Source organism: Eretmochelys imbricata, chromosome 8 (genome assembly GCF_965152235.1).
Source record: "Eretmochelys imbricata isolate rEreImb1 chromosome 8, rEreImb1.hap1, whole genome shotgun sequence".
In the NCBI taxonomy this organism is placed as follows: Eukaryota; Metazoa; Chordata; order Testudines; family Cheloniidae; genus Eretmochelys; species Eretmochelys imbricata.
In genome coordinates, this window is record NC_135579.1 from 82,828,269 (window position 1) to 82,840,341 (window position 12,073).

General features: G+C 39.3%; 1 protein-coding gene across 1 annotated transcript in view; it reads left to right on the forward strand.

Annotated features, from left to right (window-relative positions):
* The first annotated feature begins 492 nt into the window (after positions 1 to 492).
* The window catches only part of LOC144269194 (vitellogenin-1-like), a 46,024-nt gene continuing 34,443 nt past the window's right edge, over positions 493 to 12,073 (forward strand). The window contains exons 1-10 of the mRNA XM_077824699.1: positions 493 to 532; positions 870 to 890; positions 1,107 to 1,258; positions 2,959 to 3,210; positions 5,100 to 5,261; positions 6,177 to 6,328; positions 10,107 to 10,257; positions 10,362 to 10,519; positions 10,618 to 10,783; positions 11,853 to 11,978. Of these exons, the coding sequence (XP_077680825.1) occupies positions 493 to 532; positions 870 to 890; positions 1,107 to 1,258; positions 2,959 to 3,210; positions 5,100 to 5,261; positions 6,177 to 6,328; positions 10,107 to 10,257; positions 10,362 to 10,519; positions 10,618 to 10,783; positions 11,853 to 11,978 (1,380 nt within the window). The remainder of the gene's footprint in view (positions 533 to 869; positions 891 to 1,106; positions 1,259 to 2,958; positions 3,211 to 5,099; positions 5,262 to 6,176; positions 6,329 to 10,106; positions 10,258 to 10,361; positions 10,520 to 10,617; positions 10,784 to 11,852; positions 11,979 to 12,073) is intronic.

Below are 12,073 nucleotides of genomic sequence, written 5' to 3' on the forward strand. Positions count from 1 at the left end.
ACTAGAAGATTAAATCATGCACTAATCCTCCTTTAAGACTGTGTCACTTTGAAGAACTGATGCATGTCCCAAAGAGTTTGTGGTCTAGGTACGCAGGAGGTGTAAATCATCAAGACTTCACTGAATTCAATGGAGCTAGGCTGAGTTACATCAGCTGTGAATCTGGCTCCACTGTTCTTAAAGTAAGCCCAAATATTTATTGCCAGTTGTTGAATTATTGTAGAAATGTGTGTGTGGAAATGGGAAAAAGGGTGAAAACAAGAAATATCAGAAATCGATTCCATATTTCATAGAAAAGATACACTTGGTCTAAATTTTCAATAGGTTTGCATTAACAGCATTCCTACCCCAAGAAATGTTTGGTTTTTGATTGATCAATACTGATTCTGAAATATGCTTATTTATTTTGGAACCTCACTTTGATGAACACGTGATACACTATGCCTTTATAAAAGAGAACCCGGCACATTCACCTTTAGCTTATCCTTCATAATGAGGGACTTAATTCTAGCTCTGACTTTAACCCTTGTGGGTAAGTAAGCACCTTATCTATCGGGATAGGTTTCTAGCAGAGACTTTTTTGAATAAGGCTTAAGGGACTAATTGTGTTCATTTATAAATATAAACTTCAAATTTGCATAAATGGAAAAGAAAACCCGATTGCAAATTCTCCATTGTCTAGGGGAGGAAAATTTGGATATATTCTGAGCTTAGAATAAAAATCTGTATTGAAAAATTAACATAATTAACTAGAAAGTATTATGCAGTATGTACTTCACAGGTTGAGATAAAAATTTGGACAGTAATTTTTTTAAAAAAAATTGTAAAATTACTCTTTGTCATAATTTCTATATTTTTTTCTCTTTCAGGGAGTCAGCATCTTAATTATGGTAAGTATTTTTCCTATCAGATTATATCATTCTAATGAGTGCAATTGAAATATAATCTGAAAGGTGTATGAATATTTAATTTAGTTTTACAACTGCTAATGTGCTTCAGAAGTAATATTAAAATGAACAAATTGATCTTTCCTATTTGGAGCTTAGTATAATAAAATATATCCTATAGGTTCTCTATAATGTTTACGGAGCATTGTTTCTTTACAGAACCTGGTTTCAAAGAAAACAAGGCTTACACATATGATTATGAAAGTGTATTTCTCAGTGGACTTCCAGACAGAGGACTTGCAAGAGCTGGAATAAAAGTAAAATGTAAAGTGGAAATCAGTGGTATCGGGCCAAAACTTTGTCTTATTAGGGTAAGAAAATGTATCCAATGTGAAAGCTGAAATTATCTTCCTACATGACTCTTTTTCCCAAGCTTTGGGGAAATAATTAAGTTTCATCATATGTTTTGCTTACTCAGGCAGAATGTAACTGACACTGTTATTTTTTTATGCAGTTTTCTATATTCTATTTGCACTTTGCCAGGTAATTCTCAGCTCAAGCCAACCTTGGGCTTGAAGGATTTCTTCTGCTTTGTGGTCAGGGAGACAACAGAATGTAATTTCAAATGCATAATAATTTATTACTGGATCAATTCAATTGTTCCCAAACTCTACAACCTACGATTATTTAATCAACTGATTTTGCAACTAGCAAACAAACAGAAATGAACATATTATAGCAGCTGGATGTATTTCGATATCTGGCATAAGTATTTTTTTCTGGCTGTTTCTTTAGCTTCAGTGGGGAAGTGCCATGTTGTGCTACACTGAGATTGTATTCCTTTATTGTATGCTGACATTAACATTTCTGAGTAATTACTAAAGATTTCTGATTATATGAAAATGATTTTGATCTTTAATGTAAGCCTATGTGTCCTTCCAATGAATGTATTGAAACATACCCCTTGATCTGGACTGGTTCCATTTAGTCTTGTATGTGTGTGGAAGAAAAATCATCTTTTTAACAGATTTCACTTGGCAAATTTAAATTCTAGATAGGAAAGACTAGTGGCTGTCTCCTAATAAGTGCCTGAAAAGTGCAGGAACTTTCTAACTGAAGTAGCTGCCTGCTGTTGTGTATTCTTATAGGATATAATGAAAGACAACAGGAAATTTCTCTCTTTGGTTATGTAACATGGTATGCCCTTTCAGCTACTGGGGAAGTTTATTTTTATGCTGTTAAATTTAAAGCATGTGGTTTTGGAGAAGTGAACGGTACAGAAGATTAACCTTTGACTTGTAGGCCAGTGGTTCATATCCACCTCAAGTCAAAATTAATGGTGTCAGACCCCTTCCCAGTAGACAAGTGTCTTCATCATAAAACCACCAGCATAACTCTCACCCATGTTGGCAGTCTCCACTGAGAGCCCAAGTACTGAATGGGCCCTGGAGACTGAACTTATATGGCAGAAGCACACTGATGGGGTAGTGTGTTGCGCGGGAGGCAGGGGAGGGGGAGAGTTTTGCATTGCAGCAGGGCTACAATATGAAGTGGAGAAGAGAGATCTACAGCTCTCTGAGCTTCCAACCGCAAGGTTCTCCAGTAAAATGTACAGGGAGGGACAATTCCTCCACTCTGCTTTCTAACCCCCACACTAATTGTGACTCTAAGAATAGCTCAGCAGCCACGTCACTATTAGCTCTACCCTTGGCTGTGCTTTGTGACTTCAGTTAGGGGGATCATAGCAAGTGCCACCAAAGTTAATGCTCCTTCATACAGCGTTGACTTTCCCCACAATTTACTGCAGGTCTTCCGCAGTTCTGATGGTCGAGTTCAGCTTAGCGTGGCTCTTCTCTGGCTCAGTTCTGTACACAGGCCAACCTTTGGGCCAGACAGATGATCTGTGAATTGAGACAAAGAATGGGTATGTGCGGAAACATCTCACTCAGCCACTTTTCACATCCGCAAGTCCCTGTCATGGCTTCATCTTGAGGTATTGCTTCCTAAAATCCTAAGAAGAAAAGTTAATGGAAAAACGTTAATAGGAAATCTATTTCCCCTTCTCTCCCAGGTTTATTCACTCGAAGCAGCAGAATACAATGGTATCTGGCCTCGAGATCCGTTCGCACGGTCATCTAAACTGACCCAGGCATTTTCAGCACAACTCAGAAACCCCATCAAATTTGAATACAGTAATGGCCGTGTTGGAAATCTTATGGCTCCAGATTCTCTCTCAGATGATGGGCTTAATTTCTATCGAGGATTTCTGAATGTGCTAGAATTCACCCTGAAGAAGTCACAGAATACATATAACTTGCAGGAGGTGAGCACTTTGCTTTGGTAATTATGTTTGGGTGTAATTTGAATAAGGATACACTTCTGGATACACTTCTTCTAACACATTTGTCTGAATTCAGTGTTAAGTGTATATTTACTAGTAAGCAACATCTTGACTTAGAGGAAAGTTGTTCATTTATTCTGTACCACCACTGGTAGATCTGTACCTTAATGGTCCAGAGAAATGTATAGATTTTTAATCTAATTGATTAAATGATTTCAGGAGTCCATTAACAACATTAGAAACTAAGAAAACATGGCTTGTTGGGTGGTAAAAGGAAAAAGGAAACCACTCTGAAAGCTATAATGTTAGCCTAAAAAAAATGTTAATAATGCATTAAAATAAGCTTAAACCCTCAGCATATCATTAACATTTCATCTAGAAATAATAGCAATTTGATGTCTCTAAGAAATCATGTATACTTTAATCTCCTTTAGGTCCTATTTGAGAAGGAATATAGTACATATGCTGTTGTGTTATTATAATAGCATTTACAGCTGTACTTAATGTTCTGTTGGAATTTCCAGTGTTTTATGGGTTTTAATACCTTTTTAAGTCTCCCCACATTGAAATTCACCACACAGATTGAAATTTATTTAGTTTTGCATAGATATATTTACATTGATGAGGTTGGGTTTCATTTCATTGATATTATTGTGCTTTCAAAATATTTGTATTGCAAATGTAGATCAAAACAACTTTTGTTTACTTGATATGATCAGAAAAAGGTTTGGAAATGAGCTTCAGGATCTCATTTTTTCACAATATTTGTTCTACCCGCAGCACCATATTGAGACCTTGCAGCTGTAGTATATGCCGTATTTTGCAATGCCTAGTTGCACATCTTCATTATTTCTAAATGAATTCGTTACATATGGTAGTCCATTGCCAACCTGCGCATATGGGGTTAGCTACTGAAATCTTCTCTGAGTTTTCATTATTTTACTCAGTCATTTACTGATTAATAAACCTTGGGATCTTTCCCTGAGGATCTCAAAGCACTTTACAAAGGAAGATAGGCATCACGATAGATCCCAGAACACAGAAGGTAAACCTGAGCTGCAGAGCGTTACTCTGTATTTCCTGTGCCTCCTAAACTCCTGTGAGGTCAATAAGAGTGTGGGGTATTTAAGAAATGCAGAATCAGGTGATAAATGGCTTACAGGAGATCACTTAATTAATGGGAGTTTTAACTGAGGTCTACAAGATCAGGTCCCATACCTCTAAGTCCCTGGAGCAATTGTACAGTACCATTAACAATGAAAAGTTAGGAAATGAACCATTCCTCCCCAAAATACATTCACTTATCTCCCTTTAACATTAGTAGAAGTCCTGTTCACTGACTGAAGAGAACCAATGCACCTTATACATATAAAATCTTAAAGTAGTATTAAACATCTGAGTTAAACCTTCAAATGCAAGAAAATCCACAGTTAAAGCTCCACTGTTCTTAACTAATGTGTAATTATTGCTGCTCACATTGTGTGTCAGATTATCTGCTATTCTGAAGCCTCTAATAGAGGAATGTATGAGCTGGAGATTAGGTATAATGGGATTTTTAAGGGCAAAGTATTGGCCGCAACTCAAAAATCTCTTGCTTTTGAAGTTTAATTCTGACTGATCACATTATTTCAACACATATTGAACACAATTGGCAATTGATACAAACCTCCCACTGAGCCGAAATTTTGTCCCACTGAAATCAGTGGGAATTTTGTCCGTGCTTTCAATGGGACCCCTGCTTTGGCCCTTTGATAGTATATGCATGGTTTTTAAATATGGTCAGAGCATAGTAGATCTCCATGTTAGGCATCCAGCAATTCTGCATCAAGAGCAGCATTCTCTGAGAGCTGATTGGTTCTAATTTTTGGCAGGCTGGGATCGATGGTGTTTGCAATACAACCTATGTGATTCAAGAAAACAGGCGAGCAAGTCAAATCTACGTGACAAAATCCAAGGACCTAAACAGCTGTGATGAGAGAGCTCAGATGTTCACTGGTGCTGCATACACTTGCCAGTGCCCAGCCTGCAGAGAAGTAAGTAAGATGGATTTATATTTAAACACATTCTGATTCTTCTGTTTCTTCTCTCACATGCATTCATTTTGCACCCATTTAACGACATTGGCTCCTGATTTAGACCACTTTAAGCAGAAGGCAAATCAGGCTTGTTATATTTAATTATCTATATTTGCTTTCTGCATGGTATTCATGTGTATTGGCCAATGCAAAGCCTCTGTATCACATTATGCCGTCAGAATAGGGGTACATATCTCTCATGCTGTCTCTGTTCAGAACAAAATTCTGCCCTCTCAAAAAAATGATCAGTTGCTTAAATTTAAGGAAAGAAAAGTTTATGCTTAAAATTGTTAGCAGCATGAGCAATGGGATTGAACTCCATTATGTAAATATGCTAGTTCACATAGGACATTAATGGGAATAGTATAGAGCAGGGTGGCCAACCTGAGCCTGAGAAGGAGCCAGAATTTACCAATGTACATCGCCAAAGAGCCACAGTAATATATCAGCAGCCCCCTAGCAGCTCCCCGACCCCACTCCCAGAGCCTCCCACCCACCGTCAGCCCCGCCGATCAGCACCTCCCGATCAGCTGTTTCGTGGCGTGCAGGAGGCTCGGGGTGGGGGGGAAGGGGAGGAGTGAGGTGGGCAGGGCCTGTGGCAGAGCCGGGGTTGAGTAGTGAGCACCCCCAAGCACATTGGAAAGTTGGCACCGGTAGCTCCAGCCCCAGAGTCAGTGCCTCTACAAGGAGCTGCATATTAACTTCTGAAGAGAAGTGCATACAATGAATATATAGGCCACCCCTGGTATAGAGAGTAGCCCTGCAAACAAATGGGTCACACTGGATGGTATAAGTGATATTTTCTGAGCCTACTATCTATGAATTCTATTCATGGTTAAATAACTTTCTATTTGTCACTTTTTCATTCTGTAGAAAAACAAGTATTCCCGGGCAACCACTACTTACAATTACAAAATCAAATCTTCCCATGAGGAGGCTTTAATTGTACAAGCTGATGTCCAAGAAGTCCATCAGTTCACACCATTCAATGAGGTCACTGGAGGGGATGCTGTCGTAGAAGCAAGGTACTGTGCATTTGCATAGCTGATCCAAAATTACATATCCCTTTAATTCACTAATTCAGCATCTAGTCAAATTCCCTAACTGAAATGAGACCTCTGCACCTACCACATGTTGACTGGCAATATTACATTATATAAAGCCTCAACCAGATAATAAAAAAATCAACATTCACTGTTGGTCATAAATCTGAAACATGTGCATCACTATCCAAATTTTGCTAGCTAAAGTTGGCAGTATTTGATGAGTTTATTTCTCTGGGATATTTGATTTATGCCTTAAAAACCAAGATAAATGCAATTTGATCTGAAAAATGCAAACTAATGTATTTGTAGTAAAATACTCTGGCACACAGTTACTCACTAAAAGGAAGATCCCTAGAAAACCACGTCACTGAAAGAGACCCATGTGGATATTCACAGCAGTTTGAAATTTGCCATGTTGCCAGTGCAGTTATGGGTATGGCTGGTTGATAATTTTCCATCACAACTGCTTTTGATGGGTAACTGGGGTTTTAACCAAAGAAATGTTACACTAAAAATGTTTGCTGTCTGTGGAAAATTTTGAATTTATGTCAAAAACTTTGTGGCCAAAACCTGAAAATATTTGGCTGAAAATTTAAACCTTGCAGTTTTCAGCTGAAATCCAAAAAGTTTCATGTTTTCTTTTTGAATTTTTTTCATTTTCTACAAAATTTTCCACAGAAACAAATTATTTTATGACCAGCTCTAGTTATGGGCTTTTTATACAGAGGCATCATGTCTCAAAGTACGGAAGAGAGAGAGTTCTTTTTATCACTTAGATATATTTCACCTCAAGCCAGATCCTAGCTTACATCAACTGGCATTGCTCCATAAAATTCCGTGAGGAACTGGCTCCTCCACTATAGCCTATGGGTCTAGGCTATAGTGGGTCTGGCCCTCTGGGTCTGGCCCTCTGTCTTCAGGAGAGCAAAGACTGCTTCCTTCCTGTTCCTCAAGGGCTGCTTGATGCCCCCAGAGAGTGGAAAAGAGACTCAGCAGTGGGTTTGCTCTGCTCCCTGCTCCTATTCTCCATGAACTGTCCAGCAGAATTGGCCAACCACATAAGGGGTAGTAAGAGGAGGGCCTGCAGTCTGGGTCTCTAGAAAGCATTTGTCAGATAACTAAAGCTATTTAAATACATTTTTCATATAAGTCAGAAGTAAAATGTAACACATGTGGGGTCAGATTTTCAAAACTGTTCACCGCTGGCCTAACACTGCAACCATTGAAGTTGGGGGAGTTTTACTATTATTTTAACTTTTAACCCCACTCTTAGGCCATGGCTACATTACAAAGCATATGCCAGCCTCTGCCAGTCTCCAATGTAGATTCAGCGTATGTTGAGGGGTTCTCCCAGTATACTAATACCATCTCCCTGAACAGCATTAGCTAATGCCAATGAGGAGTGTGTCTGCTGGCAAGATGCATCTACATTGGTGGTTTGGCATTGCTGTGTCACTAGATTTATTTCCCCCTTCACACTCCCAGCTGACATAGTTATGCTGATATAAGTTTTAAGTGTAGACCAAGCCTTGATATTCATTTTCCCATATATGCACATATGCTTCTTCCCAATACTTCAGAACTGAAGGTATATTATAGAGTTGGCATGTCCTGGAAGCGGGAGAGAAACCTGTCTGAGTGTACCTGGCATTATACTTCCTGACCCCAATGCCCTTCCAGTAATATTGTATAACTTTTCTGGAGAGGAAAAATCTCTGTTAATTGTATAGCCTTGTATTGAGCTCCCTACTGGATTGTCTATAGAGTATTTTTATAAAGTATGAAGTATGGGCTGGATGAATGCACTATAAGCTGGGTAGAAAGTTGGCTAGATTGTCGGGCTCAACGGGTAGTGATCAATGGCTCCATGTCTAGTTGGCAGCCGGTGTCAAGTGGAGTGCCCCAGGGGTCGGTCCTGGGGCTGGTTTTGTTCAATATCTTCATAAATGATCTGGAGGATGGTGTGAATTGCACTCTCAGCAAATTTGCGGATGATACTAAACTGGGAGGAGTGGTAGATACGCTGGAGGGCAGGGATAGGTTACAGAGGGACCTAGACAAATTGGAGGATTGGGCCAAAAGAAATCTGATGAGGTTCAATAAGGATAAGTGCAGGGTCCTGCACTTAGGACGGAAGAACCCAATGCACAGCTACAGACTAGGGACCGAATGGCTAGGCAGCAGTTCTGCGGAAAAGGACCTAAGGGTGACAGTGGACGAGAAGCTGGATATGAGTCAGCAGTGTGCCCTTGTTGCCAAGAAGGCCAATGGCATTTTGGGATGTATAAGTAGGGGCATAGCGAGCAGATCGAGGGACATGATCGTCCCCCTCTATTTGACATTGGTGAGGCCTCATCTGGAGTACTGTGTCCAGTTTTGGGCCCCACACTACAAGAAGGATGTGGATAAATTGGAAAGAGTCCAGCGAAGGGCAACAAAAATGGTTAGGGGTCTGGAACACATGACTTATGAGGAGAGGCTGAGGGAACTGGGATTGTTTAGTCTGCGGAAGAGAAGAATGAGGGGGGATTTGATAGCTGCTTTCAACTACCTGAGAGGTGGTTCCAGAGAGGATGGTTCTAGACTATTCTCAGTGGTGGAAGAGGAGAGGATAAGGAGTAATGGTCTCATGTTGCAGTGGGGGAGGTTTAGGTTGGATATTAGGAAAAACTTTTTCACTAGGAGGGTGGTGAAACACTGGAATGCGTTGCCTAGGGAGGTGGTGGAATCTCCTTCCTTAGAAGTTTTTAAGGTCAGGCTTGACAAAGCCCTGGCTGGGATGATTTAATTGGGGATGGGTCCTGCTTTTGAGCAGGGGGTTGGACTAGATGACCTACTGAGGTCCCTTCCAACCCTGATATTCTATGATTCTATAATAATTTTGCAAAGATCTTATGAAAGTCCGATAGAAACAGTGTGTGGAATGTTACCAAGGATCTCTGTAGAGATTCCAAAGTGAACATGCCAATTTTCTATGGAGGTTTTAGAGACTATTCAGTACAATCATATATCTACTGGAATGTTCTCAGATGTTCACTCAAATACCTAAAAGTATTATATTGTCCTAAATGGACTATTTAAATGTAATTGGCGGGATAGGACACAACCCTTTAGCCACAAATATGGCAAGGATAAGAAATGTTTACAAACACAGCCTTTCGTTAAAACGGCTTGATGATGAAGGGAGATGGTTCGGCTCAGTTTGAAAAGCTACCAGATGTTTGGATGTTTTTCCATAGTATCTGAATCTCTTTGCTTGAGAAATCAGGTTGGAAATCTCGTGAGAACATTTCATCTTATGAAAACCCCAGGACATTCTGCTTACAGTTGGGTCAGTAATAATTTAAGAAGAGACTGTAATATTTCTTGCAGTATTTCACTTTTTTCACTTCCATTTGAAACTAGAAAGTGCAGAGGTGTGTAAGAACTCTCAGGAAACCTGTAGTCAGGCTTAAAATTCAGTGATGATTTCTGATGAAGGATCTAGTCAGTTATTTTTGTCTGAACTTCAGTATGCAAATGTACATATAACACACACATGTCCTGTGATCTTACCCTGAGAGGTTCTGAGTATTGGGAGTTGCAGGTTCTCTCAGGATAAGGCGCTCTCTCTGGATTTCAGTGCATATGTTTGTGAATAACTTTGCATCTTGATAACAAAACACTTTTGTAAAAATACATAATAATATTAAGAGCAAAATTTTCATTTTGCACACTGGGTCTCATGATGTTATTTCACGGGGTTTCTCCTTTGCAGGCAGAAGCTGGTACTGAGTGATGTGGAAAAACACTCCCCAGAAGTCCCATCAACAGAATTCCAGAAACGTGGATCACTTCGGTACCATTTTGGCAGTGAATTGCTTCAGCTTCCCTTCCAGTTATTCAAAATCAAAAACTTGGAAAGTCAGGTAAAATTAACTGCTGGAAGTAAATATTTTGCTGTAAATTGGTGCTGATGCATGTGGGAAAGGGAACATATTTGATCTTACTGTATATTTTAATTTTCTTGCAGATAGTGGAAAACCTGCGGTATCTGGTAGAGCACACACATGAGCGGGTTCCTAGTGATGCTCCACCAAAATTCCTGCAGCTGGTACAGCTTTTCCGGGCAGCAAATGGTGATATCTATGAGTCAGTTTGGAAACAGTTTTCTAGCCGGCCTGTATATAGGTAATAGTAACTTTAATTCTTAAAACTATGATTGAAGATCTGAAATTAATGTGTTCGGGTGCAGATCTGGAAAATGATCATTGTCTTTCCTATTGCAGGCGCTTGATTTTGGATATAATTCCTGCCATTTCCACTCAGAGTGCAATCAGATTCTTAAGGCATAAAATTGAAAGGAAAGAACTCAGTGACTTGGAAGGAGCTCAGGCAGTGCTTGTGGGCTTCCATTTAAGTACACCAACCCGTGATGTGATAGAGGAAGCTGTGGTAGGATGTTTTTACACTCTCTGTTCTTTCTTCATCAATTCTAGCATCCACTGTATTTACTCCTTTGGCAAGATTGCAAAGGCTGTGAAAATACAAAGCTTTTATATCCCTTAGTGAGGTTGAAAAGCGTTTATTTCCTGACTGTGTTGGCAGGGCGGAAGCAATCAAAGGGACATAGATGAAGCCAGAATGAAACAGTTGAATATTCTTAAGTGATGTCGTTTTAATGTTGCAAACTGATTTCTGGAATTCTTTTGTCCAAATTAACTTTATAGTTAGATCAAGATTGGTAACTCAGGGACCTCACAACCAGCTAGACAGTAAGAAATACATGTTTTGCTTTATCGGAATATATTGGGTCTGATTGTCCTATCAAGACTGGTATAAATCAGAGTAATTCTGCTGAAGTCAAGGGAATTATGCCAGTCTGGAATGAACTTGTGTAAGAGAGAGTAGAATCAGGCTCGTTATAAAATTTTGTACATATTTCTGCCCTTAGAAGCATATAGTCATTTCTTCTTAATTTCAATGAGAGCCATGCCTCTAAGAGCAAAACTTGGCCCTCTATGAATGTCAGCACAGACCAGTGATTAGATGTTCACCTATGGGGCAGAAAATGATGGATTCAAGTCTGATGTTAGCATATGGTTTCATGGTAAATATACCCATCAGTCTGAATTATTGGGATATATTTAGTATTCATCTTAGCTTTTTGTCCCTACAGTTCAGGCAATTATAAAACCATAAAGAACACTCATAGTTTTATGAATACTATGTGCTCCTCAGTTCTCAGTAAAATTCCCTACTGGGGTGATTTTTCACCCATTGGATTACAACAAGAACTTAATACCCAGATCAAAATCTGGAATTTCTCAGAGATACCGCATGGTCGCTATGTGAAATACAGTAACAGCCACTGATCAGCTAAGAAGCCAACCTTTCAGGGAATGTCAATTGCTATGCATTGCCTTTTCCTGCATGCGGATTTATATAAAATGTACATAAATGCAAAATAAAAATTAAATTATTTCTTGCTAGTGATGGTAATGTCCAAATATTTTCTCTCTAGCTCATCCTGAAAAAGACACATCCACGCTCAGATACTTTCCTTCACAGAATTGCCTATCTAGCCTATGGCTCATTGGTTCACAAGTACTGCTCCGTTTCAGACTCCTGCCCTGAGTCAGCTCTCCAGGTACACAGCCTGAATTTCTTTTATTTATTTTTAAAGGAAAAATTGTAAATGAGACAATTAAGGTTGGAAGAACAAAGCATATCATTCTGGACGCT